The 21,472-nt window shown below is 37.4% G+C and overlaps 1 protein-coding gene across 13 annotated transcripts in view; it reads left to right on the top strand.

The window, feature by feature from the left end:
* LOC127435738 (tight junction protein ZO-1-like) overlaps positions 1-21,472 on the top strand; it is a 155,868-nt gene that overhangs the window by 96,197 nt on the left and 38,199 nt on the right. For 6 of the 13 annotated variants that reach the window (XM_051689374.1, XM_051689373.1, XM_051689372.1 and 3 more), the window contains 7 exons: positions 6,092-6,148; positions 12,027-12,151; positions 15,949-16,051; positions 16,439-16,772; positions 18,017-18,123; positions 18,529-18,697; positions 19,143-19,287. In XM_051689374.1, coding sequence (XP_051545334.1) covers positions 6,092-6,148; positions 12,027-12,151; positions 15,949-16,051; positions 16,439-16,772; positions 18,017-18,123; positions 18,529-18,697; positions 19,143-19,287 — 1,040 coding nt within the window. Of the gene's footprint in view, positions 1-6,091; positions 6,149-12,011; positions 12,152-15,948; positions 16,052-16,438; positions 16,773-18,016; positions 18,124-18,528; positions 18,698-19,142; positions 19,288-21,472 lie in introns of those variants that run through there. The other 7 variants (XM_051689382.1, XM_051689376.1, XM_051689381.1 and 4 more) reach the window with 3 other exon arrangements.

Here is a 21,472-nt window from a genome sequence, read left to right as displayed (position 1 = left end):
TGTAGGGCTGCACAATTAATCAAAAATAGATCAAGATTGCAAGAAAAGTAATCAAGATTGCAGTTATGGCTGCCACGATTAATCTTGAAAACTGCCGATTACAGAAAGTCTACTCCTGTTGCGTTTTTATTTATAACGTGGTTTTGTAGCGGTTGAGTATTTCAACCAATCCCAGACATCTCCGTTTAGCAATGAAATGGCAATGGCGAATCGGAGATGATTAAGTTAACACCTATTCACGCCAAGCCCAAATTTTCTTTGTGATTGTTGGTTGTGAACAACATTTTTATTAGAAACAATGGATTCCTATGGAGCTATTGGCTAGTTACATATGACGGCCATTTTTAAGTTCCCGTTTAGTGAGTGTGGGCATAGCTACTTCTGGTTTCGCCAGGTGCCGGCCAGAGACAGCTGAAAATGACATTTTATATAAGGTGTTTTCAGTTTACAAAAAAAAAAAAAAAAAAAAAATCCCCCCAAAGTAAATCACATCATCCAATCCACCTCTTAGCTTTAGCAAGAGACCAATAAACATAACTCTCACTGTCAAATCAAAGTAGACCTATAGCGTATTTAACTAGCAGCACGCTAACAAGATCTAGTGCACCGTTTAAGATGGGCCCAGTGTGAAGATATAATTCCAAGAAAATGTGATCCATACCATGGAAAAATGGCGATTTTAATCTTATTTCAGTTCATCATGCAGACTTGATGGGTGTTACAACATAATATAATATATCTCAAGATTCTGCAGATTTCGGAGCATTTTGGATGGTTTCCCCATCGGCCATCACAGAGTTTTTACAAAGTGTGTGTGGTCTCCCAAAAACTCATGTCCATTTTTGTCACATCCGTAACGCAAGTTAATTTCCTGGTCTAAACTGGAAAAAAACTTGTCCAGACTTTAACTTTTCTGAGGTCTGTACTCTATCTGTACGGGTCTATGATTAAACATACAAATTGTTTGATATACTGGTAATGAGTACTTTATATATGAAGTTAAATTTCATGTTTTCAGTGAAAATGTCACATCCATAATGCTGGAATTGCCCAAAGGGAGCTGCGAAGTGGAAGAGACACGAGTTGAGTTATTATCTGCAAGGTCAAAGGCACTAGTCGGATGGACTGAGACTTGATCTCCCAACTCGTGAAGATGTGATCCATGGTGTCATTCATCCTTCTTTACTCACCTTGAAGTCATGAGGCAGTCTGTCATGCTTCACAGATAAGGCCAATCAACTTCATCACGTTTTTTTTGTTATAAAAATGGTATTCATTTAAACATCTAATGCAATTTGTTCCAACACACCTTTTGAATTGCAGATTCCTTTACCGAAACTCAACTTCGTTTAAATTAGGGATTTGAAAAATCATATTTTCAAAATAGACGTGTCTGTGATTTGTCAACAAGGTGGTTTTGAGGAATTCCCTGTATAATCAGGTTGGTTTAGGGTGAAGTCCACCAGACATGATCAGACTAGTTTCTTAAAAGGCGTTTATACAGGACATGTTCTTGCTTTCAAAAACAGCTGGATTAAGGGCAAAAGAATAGGAAATGAGGCAGGGGTCTTGAGATGAGTTTTTAAAAGTTTAACTATTTATGGTTCATTGACAAATAAGGTTATCTGAGATGATAAAAATGAGAATTAATGTTGGTTTAATAAACTTTGTAAATCATTTATAGCACTTTCTAAAGTTTTTTTTTTTTTTTTTTTAAATGCAATTAATGTGGATGGGCTACAACAGCAGAAGACCATGTCAGGTTCCAGTTCCGTCAGCCAAGAACAGAAAGCTGAGGCTGCAGTGGGCCTACCATTTGTGTACCTCAGCAGAAATCCAGATTTGTCAGACCAGGCTATGTTTTTCCAGTCTTCAACTGTCCAGTTTTGCTGAGCCTGTGCCCACTGCAGCCTCAGCTTTCTGTTCTTGGCTGACAGAAGTGGAACCCGACGTGATCTTCTGCTGTTGTAGCCCATCCGCCTCAATGTTAGACGTGTTGTGCATTTTGAGATGCTGTTCTGCTCACTACAATTGTACAGAGTGGTTACCTGAGTTACCATAGCCTTTCTGTCAGCTCAAACCAGTCTGGATATTCTCTGTTGACCTCTCTCATCAACAAGGCGTTTCCGTCCGCAGAACTGCTGTTCACTGGATGTTTTTTGTTTTTGGCACCACTCTGAATGAAATCTAGAGACTGTTGTGTGTGAAAATCCCAGGAGAACAGCAGTTACAGAAATACTCAAACCAGCCCGTCTGACACCAACAATCATGCCACGGTTGAAATCACTCAGATCACATTTTTTCCCCATTCTGATGATTGATGTGAACATTAACTGAAGCTCCTGACCCACATCTGCATGATTTTATGCATTGCACTGCTACCACACGATTGGCTTATTAGATAATCGCATTAATAAGTAGGTCTACAGGTGTACCTAATAAAGTGGTCTGTGAGTTTATATATTTTATTTATAATTATTTAAATATAACTGTATAATTATTTAATTATTATTGAATTATTGTTATTTGAGGGGATTTCTCAGTGATTATTTATATATGCAATTAATCGGCATACCATGTTATTTGATTAAAAATTGTAATCGATTGACAGCCCTCTTCAAAACAATTGTTTCACTGCTTATATTTTTAATAAATAATAACGAAAGATTATTTCACACTACTTACGCCAGCATTTCAATATTTCAGCTTGTATTAAGACTTCTTTACTGTCTCCGAACGGGTGCACCACATAGACTTTAAGAAATTTTTTAGACTTTAAGAAAAAAATATATTCAAAAAAATATAAAAATTACTTTGAACTCATGCTCATAAAACAAGTTCATCATAGTAGAGATGTATTCAAGTAATTGTTTTGAACGAATTGCATTTTTTATGTATTTTTGAACAACTTTCAGACAAAAAAAAGTTATCCTTATTACTTATTTTTAAACTCATTTTCAATGTGAGTGCATCTTGTGCGTGATGCTGTTAAAACTTTAAAATGCAACACAATGGCTTGACAGTAACCGTTTTGAAATGTATTGTTGAAGGCAGTGGATTTAGAACAAAAGTCACACTTGTGCACAGTGGTGCATTAAAGGGGATGAATTTAGAGCTGTAACTTCTATTGAGAGTGATTTGAGTGTGATGAAAGCGTCTTGTGCTTTAACATGCTAACAGTAAAACAAAGAGAAAAAATATAGAAAAAAAAATGTCCTAACTCACTATTAGAACTCAGTTGAACGTCGACCATCCTGATGCATCCCTAGTTTAAACTGCAATATGTGAAAACAGTGAATGGTTTTACTAAAGTTTCCCCCTCCCCCTGTCTTACATATGGTAAACGATAAACAATCTTGTGAGTATAGGTCAAAGTCTTAGTCTTGTTTACAGGTGATCTTGTGGGACGTACAGTAATTGTGTCTTACGGAGGGTGGCAGCTTTTCTCTCTACCGAAACAACGAGTCTTGTAAAAAAAAAACGTGGTGAAAGCTAGAGAGAGTGAAGAATAGATATTATTAGATTCAAATGTGTCTGTGTACATAAAAGTAGTGGATATTCCCGCCAGATGCAGCCTCTGGTCCTGACATGAATGATATTCCATATCCTTCATGAATTTCCTCACTCAAGGTCTTGCCGTGGACATGATTGAGTGGATGACATATTTGGAATATTCTAGAGCTTTAACTTGCTATCCTTCATGCTCACAGTTTCTCAGGCTAAACCATGGACAGTTCAGGGATGACATGGTCATCAAAATGACCCTATACACTTTCTTAAAGGGACAGTTCACCTAAAAATGAAAATTATGTAATTTACTCACCTCAAGTTACCTATATTTGTCTCTGCATTAGGGCTGAAACGATTAGTTGATGTTATCAACAACATCGACAATAAAAAAAATTGTCAACAAAAATTTTCGTTGTCGAATAGTTGTTTGATGTCATTTAACTTAACATGAGATCACATTTAACTCTAATGATGATGTGCGAGAGCAGCACTGCAGTTCGCGCCTGACTGAGGAGAGGAAGAATTACACAGCTCACAGTCCAGATGACCTTCTAAACTTCCCAAATAGCTTCAGGTGTTGTAGATCGCAAAGTATGAGGGAATTATACAAAAATACCAAATAAGTAAATACAGAAGCACTCTCGTTGTGGAATAAGCGGAGCTGGAGCTGCCGCTCCTTAAGCAAAACTTGCATGTCGAGCGTCTTTAAAGAAAACACCCCGTTGTTACATCTTTAATGCTGTTATATTTAATGTCTTATAGCTTTATTAAAGTTCAAATAATAAGGAAGCAGGTCATGTAAATAACTACAAACTTCGAAACTAGCATTTCTCTGTGCGGTCAACGCCTCTTCTATGGGGGAGAGATTGAAACCGCACCTGGCTGATGCACACTGTCGTGGGGACGCTCATCCATCGAGCGTGCACGCTTAATGCAGCTAGATTATAACGTGATGGCTCGTGACTTATTGAATCATAATATACGTCACTGTGCATTTCTTATCGTGAAGAAAATTGGCAATACGCAACTTTATTAAAATGAAAGAGAGTTTGTTCTTTGGTGAGTTAAAGATGGATTAAAGTGAACAGAAAGGTGAGAGAGATAGTCTTCACCCCATTATACACTGCAACAAAATACGTTTTGATTTGTTTTTGTTTTGGCTTGTTTTCCAATATAAATATCTAAAACTCCTGAAAAACAACGTACATTTACTTAAGCAGCCATACTGCAGAAGAAAAAATTGTTATCTGAGAATGTTGAATATAATATTAAAAATACAAATATTTTAAAATATCTAAAAAAGATGCATTCACCTGAGAAGCAGCATATATGATATTTAGACTTGCTTTTAGAGAATAGATCTTGAATAGAAGTATATTTTGCTTACTGCACTCGCAGAAGTATAACCAAGTGAAAAAATACACTTATATACAAAATACACTTATATTTAAGATACATTCTCTGAAAGCAAGTCTAAATATCTTATATTTTGCTTCTCAAGTAAATGTATCTTGTTTTAAGGATTTTTAGACCATTTTAGATGGAAAACTAAAACACTAGATAACAACAGGATTTTTTGCCATGAATTTCTTTACTGAATTTAACTTTAAAAAGTATTTTTTTTCCCTTTAATTCAGTGAATGTCATTTAGAGGTATTTTTAAAAGATGATTTTGTCCTCTTTATTGTTAGTAAACACGTTTAATACAACCTTTTAAGTTGGGGCACAAGCTGAATAATCGGTTAAGAGCTAATGATTAATCGTTGCAATAATAGCCGATTAGTCGATTATCAAAATTATCGTTAGTTGCAGCCCTACACTGCATGTTAAGCTGTAATAGAAGAAATTACTTTAACGTAAAAGACATCTCACTTTTACATAATCCAATCCATTCCCAATGGTTTAAATCAAGTCCCTTGGAAATACGTCACATTTCGGAAATGATTCGCATGTGTTGCGAATGCCATTTTATTGTTGTCATTCAAAGTCATTCAGTAAATGTTTTCTTTGATTGTGACTGAACCAGTTTGTTTGTATTGTTTTGGTTGGAGCTAATGATCCACAAAAGTGTGGCACTGGCATTATTGCCATAACTATGTGAAACTTGTAGCAGACTGCATTGCAGAAGCCATGTAGTAATAAATTAATAAATCAATGCTTAAGCACCTCAGGTGGCTTTGTTGTATGTCAGCAGGGAGGTCTCACCCTGTCCTTCTCTGCTGGAACACCATCAGAGGTTCAGAGACTCATGAGATTAGCCTTGTGTGGGCTTTCATCGCCTTTGTTGTTACCTTGACTGTTGTATTACAGTATTTACAGATTCAGTTATATAACATGTGGGAAGGTCATTAATACTAAGTATAGGGTTTACAGTCATTTTTGCTGTTAAACTCCCAAGAAACGCTTTCAAGTGTTTTTCAAGCACGTGTGTTGGTTTCCTCACTTTTAATGAGTGTGTCTGCATCCTTTGGGCTGTGTGGGAACATTAGCAATTAAAGTTGTTGATGTTAATCTAACAAGTTTTGTGTTCAGCAATTAATCCTTTTCTTTCTCTGTCTTGTTTTTTTGTTTCTCAATACAGAGTGCAGCAATGGAGGAGACGGTAATATGGGAACAACACACTGTAACTCTACACAGGGTGAGAATTTAATTGTGATTGTTGATCTGCGTTATATCTCAGATCTTACATAAAGTCTCCCAGAATTTGCAGTAAAATAATATTCAGAATAAAATGGCTTCTTGTTAAGCTGGAGTGCTGAGTTGGGGACAATTTTTTTCTCTCTAAATTAACGTGTAATAATAAACTACTTAATGGAAAATAATGCGTTTGTAGTTAAGTTGCATTATAGTTTTGTCGTGTTTTGTCACACCTATCACTTGCTTTGTACACATGGGCTATGTTTGGAATAGCATACTACTATTTCTGCAGTATTTTCTATGCATAGTATGCACATTTTCTTCAAAAGATGCTGTATACAACATAGTACAGTTGTGCTCAAAAGTTTGCATACCCTTGGAGAATTGGTAATATATGTACCATTTTTAAAGCAAACATGAGTGAGCAGGCAAAACACATTTCTTTTATTTCTTATGGGATTCATATTCAACTGTGGGTTATATCAGAATGGCACAATCATAAAACAAAACATGGCAACAAAGAAAAAAATGAAATGACCCCTGTTCAAAAGTCTGCATACCCTTAGTTCTTAATACTGTGTTTTGCCCCCTTTAGCATCAATGACAGCGTGCAGTCTTTTGTAATAGTTGTCTATGAGGCCCCAAATTCTTACAGGTGTTATAGCTGCCCATTCGTCTTGGCAAAATGCCTCCAGGTCATGTAAAGTCTTTGGTCGTCTTGCATGAACCACACGTTTGAGATCTCCCCAGAGTGGCTCGATGATATTAAGGTCAGGAGACTGTGATGGCCACTCCAGGACCTTCACCTTTTTCTGCTGTAACCACTGGAGGGTCAACTTGGCCTTGTGCTTAAGGTCATTGTCGTGCTGGAAAGTCCAAGAGCGTCCCATGCCCAGCTTTCGTGCAGAAGAATGCAAATTGGCCTTATTGACCCCTCTCCAAACATAGCGCTTATGGTTGTGACCATAAAGCTCTATTTTGGTCTCGTCACTCCAAATTACAGTGTGCCAGAAGCTGTGAGGCGTGTCAAGGTGTTGTCAGGCATATTGTAACCGGGCTTTTTTTGTGGCATTGGCGCAGTAAAGGTTTCTTTCTTTCTGGCAACTCAACCATGCAGCTCATTTTTGTTCAAGTATCATCGTATTGTGCTCCTTGAAACAACCACACCTTCTTTTTCCAGAGCAGCCAGTGTTTCTCCTGTGGGTTTTTCTTTGTATCCCGAACAATTCTTCTGGCAGTTGTGGCTGAAATCTTTCTTGGTCTACCTGACCTTGGCTTGGTATTTTCCACTTCTTAATAAGTGATTGAACAGTACTGACTGGTATTTTCAAGGCTTTGGGTATCTTTTTATATCTTTTTCCATCTTTATAAAGTTCCATTACCTTGTTACACAGGTCTTTTGACAGTTCTTTTCTGCTCCCCATGGCTCAGTATCTAGCCTGCTCAGTGCATCCACGTGAGAGCTAACAAACTCATTGACTATTTATACACGGACACTAATTGCAATTTAAAAAGCCACAGGTGTGGGAAATTAACCTTTAATTGCCATTTAAACCTGTGTGCGTCACCTTGTGTGTCTGTAACAAGGCCAAACATTCAAGGGTATGTAAACTTTTGATCAGGGCCATTTGTGTGATTTCTGTTATCATTATGATTTAAAAAGGAGCCAAACAACTATGTGATAATAAATGGCTTCATAAGATCACTATCCTTAAATAAAAAGTCATGATCAGTCATATTTTCAAAATCAATGCTAAAGTTTCACAATTTCTGCCAGGGTATGCAAACTTTTGAGCACAGCTGTACACTGTAGCATAGCATACTGTATCCCACAATGCAATAGTAATTGCATGCTAAATACTAGTGTGACTAATAAACCGGAAGTAATATCCACCACCATTTTTCTTTACTTATTTTTATATTTGATCGGACTGCCAAGAGTTGAGATGCTTTCACCAGAAAATATTTAATGAAACATGCACAAAATAATGTCATGTGACTATTGTAGCATACTGCGGTTTAAAATATTTTCGTTGCTTGCTGCATACTGTTTCACACTATATGTAAAAAAATAAAAAGGGTTCCCAAGCATCCTGGAAAACCTGGAATTTTGCAGTCCAGTTTTCCAGTCATGGAAAATTAGAAAAATACCTAAATATCTTGTAAAATGATGATTTGTCCTGGAAATTATTAGAGTATAATAGAACTGTTTGACTGTGTTGCTAACAAGGTTTTTGTTACATGTACAAAATCATTGTAACGATCGGGACTCGGAATAAGAGTCAAATACACATTTGTATAATTTTGTCACTGCTTGCGGCTGCTTATTGTGAAACAACGTCTACGGTTAACTGTCATAAATGAAGCCCTGTCACATACTTCCTCTGCTTATCTGCTATAATATCTGCTTTGCTCCGACAGAATAGTTTAAGTATTAATATAGTACAAAATAAGATTTTTTTGTTCCAACATTGCTGTTAATGTTAACCACAAAAACATTTGACCACTGGTCGGACCACTGATTTTTTTGAAAACTAATACACACCCAGAGTTGGTAGCGGGGTTATTGGCCTTCACACCTTGAGATGTGTATTAATTGTGTAAGAGATGTTCAATAATTCGACGATCGGTGGCTGCTTGTACTGCGTTTACCACATGTAGTATGCGGAAAACACAGACTGAATTATGGAATCTAGTCATAAAAATGGCATTTGCTATAAAACGCAGAATGTCATGGAATACGACATATTTGGACAAATTTTTTTTGAATGTACAATTAATCAAATTCAAATTGTGATATGTCCTAGTGTGATAATTAAACTGCAAAAGTTTATATAACTAAATATATAATCTGCAAGTGATGCACGCTTCAAAATGAATGTGTAAATCTGGCCACTTATACACTGAAAACACCTCATCATGATCATCGTGCACTTTTGTGTGTGTGAGATGACTGAGAGCAGAGCACTCTAAAGTGTGCAACACATGCAGACTATGTATTTATTTAAATAACAGCTTTAAGGGGATTCATAATCACACTGGGCCACGTAGCAAACTGCTTATCTGGAGGTGAGAAATTACTGTCAAAACACACAAACGGCAAAATAAAAGCACGATTTAAATGGTCGCATGTGTTTTTGCTTGAATATTACACTTGTTTGGCACATAAAATGTCCTGTAAAATTGTGCCTTGAAAAGAGTGGGAACCCTGAAAAAAGTATTTAGTGTATACTGCACAGTATGCAGTGAGCTTTTGTTCTAGAGGTCGACCGATGGTGGAATTTGCCAATACTGATAATTGAGGTGGGGAAACAATAATTTGAAAGAAAACATTTCACTCAATATAACATAGTGCTGAACTTTATTACGGAATAAACTAGAATGACTTAATCATGATTTTTGTTTTCTAAATTAAATTAATTGAAAAATAAAATAAAAAATACAGATAAACATCCAAACTGAACCAAAAAGTAACTTCAAATAACATAAATAAACTCCAAATCAGGGACTGAAAACAAAATGTTTTTCATTTCTGTTCGTTCTGAGCAAACATAGTATTTTTTATTCTGGTTCTGAAGTTCTGCAGGCTCCTTTCCAAAAGGTTACTGGTTAGAACAAAATAAAAGAACGGTTAATAACGTTCTTTTTAAAATGACAGTACTCTGCAATAAGGGGTGAGTGAAACCCCAATGTTGCCAGATCTCGCAAGAGAAACAAGCGAACTGGTCTGGAAAAACAAGCTCTTATCAGCATAGAAATCATAACAAGCAGTTAATTAACAGTTAAGTATAATTTTAAATACTGATCTGCTTCTCAGTCAAAACCCGGCAGCGTCAAATCTGTATTAATGCATCATATCTAACAATAATTCAGTGACGACTTGGAAACAACCGAGAAATGTACTTTTTTACCTCTAATGCTTTCCTTGTATCTGGATTAACCGTGCATGTACACTACCGGTCAGAAGTTTTGAAACACTTGACTGAAATGTTTCTCATGATCTTAAAAATCTTTTGATCTGAAGGCGTATGCTTAAATGTTTGAAATTAGTTTTGTAGACAAAAATATAATTGTGCCACCATATTAATTTATTTCATTATAAAACTAAAATTTAAGTTTTTGAAATTGATGACTTGGACCAAATAATAAAGAAAAGCAGCCAATAAGTGCCCAACATAGATGGGAACTCCTTCAATACTGTTTAAAAAGCATCCCAGGGTGATACCTCAAGAAGTTGGTTGAGAAAATGTCAAGAGTACATGTCTGCAAAATCTAGGCAAAGGGTGACTACTGTGAAGATGCTAAAATATAACACAGTTTTGATTTATTTGGATTTTGTTTAGTCACAACATAATTCCCATAGTTCCATTTATGTTATTCCATAGTTTTGATGACTTTAATATTATTCTAAAATGTGAAAAAAAAATTATAATAAGGAATGAGTAAGTGTTTCAAAACTTTTGACCGGTAGTGTATATGTAGAATTTATACATAGTTGTTAAAAGGGTCTTCATTCAGAGAATACGACATCCACAAAGTGCTATTAGGCAAAGAAATGTTTGATGCAGCAGTTTCCTTCAGGATCAAAGCACATGTTTAATTTTTTCAGGCAACATGAAGTGGTGTAGTTCCAGAAATTTACTGTGATAAACCCTTTTAGCCTTTGGTTTCATGAAAAAATTATCAGAACAAAATTAACTGGTTATGACTGGTTGCCAGCATTTAAAAATAATGCTTTCACAAAATATTATTCATTTTCGGTTTTTGTTTTTGTTCCTTGAACCGTTTTTGTTACTGTTCCAAATAACATGAGTCAATTTTTAAGAATTAAATGGGTGAACTTTGAACAGTCTTTTAAAAAAAAAACTGCTACTGAACAATAAAACATCTCGTGGCACTCATGTTTACAACTTTACTCTTACAAATTGGACTTCCACATCGACCCTTGAAAATAAAGTCATTGGATCTGAACAAATCATAAGTGACATTTAAAAAAAAAAAAAAAATGCCAAATTAAGATAAAAGCAACTAAGTTCCAAAAGCAACTATCGGTGCCTATTAATTGGCAAAACCGATGTATTGGTCTACCACTGTATCTAGTAAACCATTTTGGACGTGGTCCTTTGTTTTTATGTGTGTTACATTTGCCTATGTTAAGGAGAGGTTTTGTTAGTTTTTGAATGAAATAGAAAAGTAACGTGTTGTAATTTGAAAAGGGGCAGTGGTGGCTCAGCGGTTAAGGCTCTGGGTTACTGATCAGAAGGTTGGGGGTTCAAGCCCCAGCACTGCCAAGATGCCACTGTTGGGCCCTTGAGCAAGGCCTTTGACCCTATCTGCTCCAGGGGCACTGCATCATGGCTGACCCTGCACTCTGACCCCAGCTTAGCTGGGATATGTGAGAAAAAAAAAAAGAATTTCACTGTATATGTGCAAATGTATAACATGTGATAAATAAATACAATTGTTATTAAAAGTTAATGCCTTTTATGATGTAAATTCAAAAACTAACATTACCCTTTTTTTTTTTTTTTTTAGTAACTTGATTACTTAACAGTTGTTGCTTGGAATTTGTTACCCAACTTCTGCTACTGATAATCTACTGTGGCAGAATTCAAGTTTTGTGCTATTGTTTATCCTGTTTTTAAATCTGTGATAAGGTCTTTCTATCTCTGTGCCCTTCTCTGCTCTCCCTCCATATCTCTCTGACCATCACATCCACTCATTTATATTTTTCCTTTCTGTTTCCTTCCCTCTGATCTTATCCTTTCATTCCCTTTATCCGATTTCTGTCCCTCTCCTCCAACATGAATGTGATTTGAATATTTTGGTGCCCCTCCACCCCCCCGCTAGCTGTTAACTTGTAGATGTGTGTTTCACAGGCACCAGGGTTTGGCTTTGGGATCGCTATCTCAGGTGGCAGGGACAACCCTCACTTTCAGAGCGGGGAAACATCCATCGTCATATCTGATGTGCTGAAAGGAGGCCCAGCTGAGGGCTTGCTGCAGTAAGACTGATCTCTTATCCTCCCTACTGTTATGGCACTTTCCATGAAAAAGTTCAAAATAGAGCCAGAAAATCTGGCTGTTATCAAAATTTAGGACATGTCTTAATACAGTTTAATACTTTGCATAATAATACAGTTATCTGTGTGATTGTAACAGGACCAAATGTTGGTTAATAGTTATTGATAAACTTGTATTTTTATATATACAGTGTATATATAAATTAATAAAGAAAACATTTGTTTGATCATCTTTCAACTACCAGTTTGACACTAACATTTGACGCTAATTTTTATTTGTGTAAAATAAATTTGTGTTAAATTATTGAGACTTTTATTGTCTTCCTGACGTGCTGGAGAAAGGTCCAAATTATGTTACTTCTTGAGTGTCACAAAGTAATGCTCCATTTATTGTAATGGGGGAAAATCATCTGGTAATGTGGACTAGAAATGTCAAAAGTACAGTTGAAGTCAGAAGTTTACATACACCTTAGTCAAATACATTTAAACACAGTTTTTCACAATTCCTGACATTTAATCGTAGAAAACATTCCCTATCTTAGGTCAGTTAGGATCACTACTTTAAGAACGTGAAATGTCAGAGTAATAGAAGAGAGAATGATTTATTTCAGCTTTTATTTCTTTCATCACATTCCCAGTGGGTCAGAAGTTTACTTACACTTTGTTAGTATTTGGTAGCATTGCATTTAAATTGTTTAACTTGGGTCAAAGGTTTTGGGTAGCCTTCCACAAGCTTCTCACAATAAGTTGCTTGAATTTTGGCCCATTCCTTCAGGCAGAACTGTTTAGGTTTTGTAGGCCTCCTTGCTCGCACACGCATTTTCAGTTCTGCCCACAAATCTTCTATCAGATTGAGGTCAGGGCTTTGTGATGACCACTCCAATACCTTGACTTTGTTGTCCTTAAGCCATTTTGCCACAACTTTGGAGGTATGCTTGGGGTCACTGTCCATTTGGAAGATCCATTTGTGACCGAGCTTTAACTTAATGGCTGTTGTCTTGAGATTTTGCTTCAATATATCCACATAATTTTCCTTCCTCATGATGCCATCTATTTTTTGAAGTGCACCAGTCCCTCCTGCAGCAAAGCACCCCTACAACATGATGATGCCACCCCCATGCTTCATGGTTGGGGTGGTGTTCTTCGGCTTGCAAGCTTCACCCTTATTCCTCCAAACATATCGATGGTCATTATGGCCAAACTGTTAAATTTTTGTTTCATCAGACCAGAGGACATTTCTCCCAAAAGTAAGATCTTTGTCCCCATGTGCACTTGCAAACTGTAGTCTGGCTTTTTTATGGAGGTTTTGGAGAAGTGGCTTCTTCCTTGCTGAGCAGCCTTTCAGGTTATGTCGATATAGGACTCATCTTACTGTGGATATAGATACTTGTCTACCTGCTTCCTCCAGCATCTTCACAAGGTCTTTTGGTGTTGTTCTGGGATTGATTTGCACTTCTTGCACCAAACTACGTTCATCTCTAAGAGACAGAATGCGTCTCCTTCCTGAGCGGTGTGATAGCTGCATGGACCCGTGGTGTTTATACTTGCATAGTATTGTTTGTACAGATGAACGTGGTACCTTCAGGCATTTGGATATAGCTCCCAAAGATGAACCAGACTTGTGTAGGTCCACAATTTGTTTCTGAGGTCTTGGCTGATTTCTTTTGAGTTTCCCATGATGTCAAGCAAAGTGGCTGAGAGAGTTTGAAGGTAGGCCTTAAAATACATCCACAGGTACACCTTCAATTCAGTACACCTCCTGTCAGAAGCTAATTGTCTAAAGGCTTGACATAATTTTCTGGAATTTTCCAAGCTGCTTAAAGGCACAGTTAACTTAATGTATGTAAACTTCTGACCCACTGGAATTGTGATATAGTCAATTAAAAGTGAAACAATCTGTCTGTAAACAATTGCTGGAAAAAGTACATGTCATGCACAAAGTAGATGTCCTAAACGACTTGCCAAAACTATAGTTTGTTAATATGAAATCTGTGGAGTGGTTAAAAAAATTAGTTTTAATGACTTCAACCTAAGTGTTCAACCTAGCTTCTGTCTTCAACTGTACTTCGGTACCAAGTCAATAATAAAATAAAAACGATACTGATAATGCGGAGTACCAGCTTCTTTACTACCTTTGCTTTGTTTGACTGACAGGCAGCTGCTTTGGATTGTTCGCAAGTATATTTATGTGCGCTCTGTGAAGTGTGCTTGCCCTTTGTGGCAGTGCGCACAAATGGTCAAACACACTTTTCGGTCCTAATGCTTGTGCTGCGAGGTTTTAATATAAATAAAGTTGGTTTGTAAATGTTAACATCCGAAATAAAATATTTAACAATAGGTCTGGGCAAAAAAAAAAAAAAAAAACTATATATAATTTATTTTTTATTTGGTCACTTTGATATCGATTCTCAAAAGCCATGGATCAGTCTTTTACTCTATGCGCAACCCTGTACTGCAGTGAGAGGAAATCACTCGCATTTGCAACTAAATTTCACCCTACTTGACTAAAAATTTATATACAGTATTTGACAACTGGCTGGTAATGTTTACATTTCACTGACCAGTGTAGTTTATTGGTGTAATATTCAGCAGCGGGATCCTTTCACTGCGTGTTGAGAGTAAAAGTTGTTCCATGTAATATGTGTCCGAAGACTAGATCCACGCAACCCATTTGTCATTGAATAATGTCTCTTAATACCCTTTCTGTTGTCTACTGTCAGTTGCTGATCAAAAACAACAAAAAATAAACATTTATTTCTAATCATGCTTAGCACAGATGAGATAAAGCCATACGAGTCTCTCTCATTAGCATGCGCTAATTTAAAGACGCTGTTTACAGAAATGCCGGATTTCTTTAGAGACAGTACCTGTTTTTAGCATGTGTTTAAGAAATCAATGTAAATACTTGTAAATACTGCAAATTAAACAGTAAATGTAACTAAATATAATATATGCAAAATAGTATCATATTTATTGATTAAATCCAAATTAAATCACTAAAATGTGACCAAAATGTGGAAAAATACTTATAAAATATATAATTAGTAAAATTAATATTTTCATAATGTACCTAGTTAGAAGGTCCCTTGTATAATTCACAGCATAAGCTGAGAGAGAATGTATTAAATATGTAAGCAAAAGGGACATTATAACTGAAATATACCCATATGAATCAATATCAGATCGGATTTGGAATGGAATCAAATCGGGAAATCTGTATCGATACCCACATTTTGTGGGTAACACTGTACTAACTGAAATAAATTTTATTTTGCAGTTAGTAAATACATTAGGTATCATAAACTAACTCTGAAGAAATGTTATAACCATTTATCTTGGTTATTTGATAAACACAATTGTTCAGTGTTGGTTCATAATTCATTAATAAACGTTAACATATAAAACGTATTATTGGTACATGTTGAAATTAACAATAACCAAGTTTGATAAGTGCTGTAAATGTATTGTTCATTGTTAGTTAATAACTAATGTAGTTAACTAATGTTACAAATACAACATTATTGTAAAGTGTTACCATTTTGTGTGAGAGTGCAAATAGTTTAACATATCTAATCCAAAATATTTCGTGCCTCAAATGCTTTAAAAAATAATGGGGCACAAAATTGTACCCAATTTGTGGTAAGTGCCTTATTGAGTTTCATAACCTGTAAACGGTTGAGCACACAGTACTGCTGATGAAGCTTTGCTTAGTGTTGTCTCGCACTGAGATCAGTACTGTAAGAGTGGCACTTTTGCTTACTGTCTTTTGCCCTCGGCAGGGAGAATGACAGAGTGGTGATGGTCAATGCAGTCTCCATGGATAATGTGGATCACGCATATGCAGTGCAGCAGCTAAGGAAAAGTGGGAAGAATGCAAAAATAGTACGTATACCAGTCTTTAATTTATTCATTTACTTTCCCTTCCTGCATTAAGATACAGATGCCTCATCCATAATAAACAGGAACCGTGACGTTGAGATAATTATCCCATGTGAAATTTGCATAGAACTGCATAATAGCGTGCAAGGTCATTTGCATACAATGCAAAGTAAAGTTTGAAAATGAGAAAAGTTTAGGACATTACCTAGCTAGCATACATATGTTATTATGCATCATGTAATGTAATTTAAGAAACATCGCAGTATAATATTTTGGACTCGGTGAAGGAGTTCATAGAGATTAATTGATTCCTTGTGCAATTTTATCTTGCATGTTTTAGTTTGGAGAATGTTGTGAAAAGGCCTTATATCTGTTTCTCCCTCCATCCAGACCATCAGGAGAAAAAGGAAGGTACAGGTCCCCATGGGCCGACTGGGCGAGCGCGAGACTATGTCTGAGCATGACGAGGATGATGACAGCTACGAGGACGAGATCTACGAGTCACGGAGCGCACGGAGCGGGACCAGTGCATATAGCGGGGGTGGGGCCACAGGCCGGAGGAGCAGCAGGGGCGACCGGCTGAGCGGGAGGAGGGACCGGGACAGAGAGCGCAGCGGCTCCAGAGAGAGGAGTCTATCCCCACGCTCGGACCGCCACTCTGTGTCCTCCAACCTTCCCCCACGCCCAGCCAAGGTCACCCTCATCAAGTCCCGCAAAAATGAAGGTGAAGATGACCGTGTCGACCCTGCTAGCTAACTTCATCCAATAGCATTCAGCTATTTTGCATTGCTATTGCAAATGATAACTTTACCAAGCAATTTCATGTCATTTGAGCTTAACCAGGTCCAAGTTTCCAGCAACAAGTAATTTGTCAATCACTGGAGGTGAAACTGCAGCGTGAAGTGACACAATCACAATCAATCGGAACGTATTTGATGTTTAATGCACCGTTTTCTAAAGGGGGTTTTGGCCCACTGTTGCAACACAGCTGAAATAGAAACCAAAGTGACTAAAAAAATGTGGTCTTGCTCATCGCTGTAACTTTATAGGACAAAAACTATGATTTGCATGGAATCGCTTGCCCGATTTATTGTGTTGCATGGAGTTAGAACACTGTAATTTCCAAAAAATGATTGTTACATTAAATTCACAATGTTTAGCCAATAATGTGCTAACATGGCTTTTGTTGCTGCGTTTTGCCTTGCAAGTAGAATATGGACTTAAAGGAATTGTTCACCCAAAAACAACAGTTTTCGTTATTTACTCACCCTCATGCCATCTTCTACAGAACACAAACAAAGATTTTAAGAAGAATATCTCCGCTCTGTAGGCCCATACAATGCAAGTGAATGGTGACCAGAACTTTGAAGGTCCTAAAAGCACTTAAAGGCAGAATAAAATTAATCTTCACGACTCCAGTGGTTAAATCCATATCTTCTGAAGCAATATGATAGGTGAGGGTGAGAAACAGATCAATATTTAAGTCCTCTCTTACTATAAGTTCTCCTCCCTGCACAGTAGGTGGCGATATTCAAAGAATGTGAATTGCTAAAAACAAAAGAAGAAGAAAGTGGAGATTTATAGTAAAAAAGGGTTTTAATATTAATCTGTTTCTCACCCACGCCTATCATATCGCTTCAGAAGACATGGATTAAACCACTGGAGACGTATGGATTACTTTTATGCTGCCTTCATGTGCTTTTTGGAGCTTCAAAGTTCTCGCCACCATTCGCTTGCATTATATGGACCTACAGAAATGAAAAATATTTCTAAAAATCTTCGTTTGTATTCAGCAGAGAAGAAAGTCATACACAACTGGTATGGCATGAGGGTGAGTAAATGATGAGAGAATTTTCATTTTTGGGTGAACTATCCCTTTAAATTCAACGTTGGCATTGAAAAAAAACTACCTCTAGCTAACCTATACTAACATGGCATGTGTATGTTTGCTGCTTTTTACTCTGTAAGCAGAATATGGGCTTCGCCTGGCCAGCCACATCTTCGTAAAGGACATTTCCCCCGAGAGCCTGGCGGCCCGAGATGGAAACATACAGGAGGGAGACGTAGTGCTCAAGGTAAGATAAATTACAACCTCTAGGGGAGGAAACGCGATGAGGAGTGAGTGGATAAAATGGAGAGGAGGAATCTATTAAGTCAGTGATTTGCAACCGGGGGCACTTTGATAGATTTCGATTTTACTTTGTCAAACCTGTTTAACAGAAGTCAGTGTCAGTTGATTCAAATAACTGATTATCAGTAATCTCATATGTTTGTTTTTTCAGTTCCTTTTTAAGGAAAGAAATAAGATTTGAGTTTTGTCAATTTGTGTGGATGACACTCTAGCATAGCAGAAAGCAAAGTCTCACTTAGCCAGACCATTGAATACAGCAAAAGTTTCTGCTGATGTTGATGAATGATAGTTCTGAGATCTGGATGTCTCTGAATTGCATCCCTTTTAATTGAATCACTCTTTCTTGTAGATTAATGGCACAGTGACGGAGAACCTGTCCCTGATCGATGCTAAGAAGCTCATCGAGAGGTCAAAGGGCAAGCTGAAGATGGTGGTGCAGAGGGACGAGAGGGCGACCCTGCTCCATATCCCCGACTTGGACGACAGCATACCATCAGCCAATGCCTCTGATAGAGATGGTGAGGGAGTTTTCTGTATGTTCTCCGTTTCTACCTGCTAAAAAAATGTTTTTAAATGGATAGTCCACCCAAAAATGAAAGTTGTCATTAATTATACACCCCCATGTTCCAAACACATATGACTGATTTCCGACGAACACAAAACAAGATGGTATGCAGAATGTTAGGGACAATGAAATAATGAAATTGAATGGTAACTGAAAGTAAACGTCCAGCATAACATCTCCTTTTGTGTTCCATGGACGAAAGAAAGTCATACTGGTTTGGAATGACATGAGGGTGACCAAATTTTTATATTTGGATGTACTATGACTTTTACGTAATAGTTCTTTGGAAATCTCGTAGTCATTGTGTCGTACCTCAGTTTAAATGATTGTGATTGTATCGCTTTTGAGTAGACACACATGAAATGGTGTGAAATGGTGTGAAATCATGGATTTGTTAGATATTTCAGACATCCACTCCGTGGCCTCCGATCATTCCAACCGATCCCATGACCGGAAAAGGAGCAGTCGCTCGCGATCTCCGGACCGCCGGTCAGAGCCCTCGGAAAACTCCAGACACTCTCCGCCACAGATCAGCAATGGCAGGTCTGTTTAACTTGGTTTTCTTTCTACTTTTCTCTCCCTCACTTGTTTTCCCACAGGCACGGAAAACCTGAAAATATCAATTGTGTTTTTCAGGCCTGGAAAGTCACAGAAATGAATCAAATCTTAAAAGTCTTGCATATATCTGTAATGAATGCATATTTTTCTAGTTTTGCTCTGCTTTAAAATATTTCCATGGTTCGATATTGCTCTTGTATGGAGCTTTTTTGGAGTGAAACTCGCTCTCATTCTTGTTCGATTTGTGAGCGAATAATTCCAGTCAGTTTTTTTTCATTCACAGAGTGATCTGTATGATTCATTAGTGAATTGTTCTGAATCTAAATTATTTTAAAATATTCTCATCCGGTAACCACAAGCCACTAGAAAAGTCATGGAAATTCATTGGTTTAAAAAAGTGTGGGAACCCTGTCTGTTATTTCAGTAAGAAACACAAATTTCCACTCCAACAGATTCAGGTGTACTCAAACTATTTTAAGAGCAACACTCAGGCACAACTACTTTTTTTGAATTGGTGATTTTAGGCCTGCTCATTGCTGATATGAGTACAGCCCTGTGATAGACTCTTTCAGACTGTATTGCAAAATTTGACAATGTGTCGGTAATTTGGAAGTGGCCTAGATAGATAAACCGAAGTGTGACGGTAGTAGGGATGAGAGAAGACTAATTTCATCCAAAATGGTCCCAGCATCCTAAATAAAATCCTAAATTTGAAAGTGAAGTGTGGAGTTTTTTCGATGTTCAAATATTTTACCATATCCCAGTTTCATATACAACATTCGTAGTTTGATTTCTCTGAAAAGTGTATATACTCTGTGGCGCTTTCAATATATTGCTCTGTTTGAGCTATCCAGCACGCAAACACTGGTTAAACAATGGCGTGAGTTTGAGGTGGAACCACCTGTAATCAACCAATGGCAGATGAGGGAGCATTTGGGAAAACCTGTTTTGAAACAGTCATTATTTTTGCAGTTCCGTTTGGTGCCACTAGTGGTGCAGAAATTACACACTTCACCCTCAGTGGAACAGCCCAATCCCAGCATACTCCTGTGAAATCAGTCTTCATTCACACTCTCATTAATCATGCAAAATCAGTTCTCTCTTTCCATCAGAAATGCTCTCAGCTGTGGTATGATGGCGCCGGTGTTTGTGGCATGCCGTCTACTACGTGCTCTAGTTGTCGCTTTTTTTCTTTTATACTTTTTAATTCAAGATGTTACTACTGTATTAGTCAAACACTTTTTAATCTCCAAAACACTACTGAAGACTGGACTAAATCTGTTCTACGGGGGCCGGGTACCTACCCTCTCCCCTTCTTAGCATCTGTACCTGCTCATCTGCACCGACTACCTGGCGGTGTCCCTCAGAAAAAAAAACGCTGTAGAAGACTGGGAAAGCGGGAAATGTGAGGCTGTTACTTATAAACTGATTTGGAAGTCCCGGCGTATGCGACAATCCTACCTGCTTTTCCTCATGGCGGATGATGACTGCGGTGGTTTCGTCCCCCATTGCTCATTGGGGAACCCTTGTCAATGGCTTGGATACATCATGTCATGCTCTCCTGTCGGGCTTTCTCTGTGAATGTTGCCACGGCTTTGCCGGCGTGGAGTGGAGTGGACCATCGGAACCTTCGTTCGCTGTACCACCGATCAATATGGTGCTGACCAACGCCAGGTAGCTGGTAAATAAGACCTTTATTCTTAACGATTTTTTCACCTCGCGTGGTCTGGATATATTATGTGTGACTGAGACTTGGCTAAATGTATGGGATTCTAGCCCCTTCTCGGAACTCGTGCCGCAAGACTAATTTTATCAACTCTCTTTGGATCACAGGACGGGGCAGAGGGTTAGCCACTATTTTCAAAAACAAGTTTCTCATTCGCACCCTGCCGACTGAAGTTTATCATAGTTTTGAACTGCAACTGTTTTTATTGGACTCTACAAATCCGATGGTTGTTGCTGTGATTTATCTTCTGCCAAAACTCAATAGGAACTTTATTGATGACTTTGCTGACTTTTTAGGGAGTACTGTACCAAACTATGACAGAATTGTACTACTTAGAGATATTAATATTCATGTGTGTTGTTTATCTAATCCATTATCCAAGGAGTTTTTAAGCCTTATTCATTCCTTTAACTTTGAACAACTGGTGAAAGGCCCTACGCATAT

The sequence above is a fragment of the Myxocyprinus asiaticus genome, chromosome 46, assembly GCF_019703515.2.
Source record: "Myxocyprinus asiaticus isolate MX2 ecotype Aquarium Trade chromosome 46, UBuf_Myxa_2, whole genome shotgun sequence".
In the NCBI taxonomy this organism is placed as follows: domain Eukaryota; kingdom Metazoa; phylum Chordata; class Actinopteri; order Cypriniformes; family Catostomidae; genus Myxocyprinus; species Myxocyprinus asiaticus.
The sequence above is the reverse complement of the archived record's forward strand: the minus strand, read 5'-3'. Positions and strand labels throughout refer to the sequence as shown.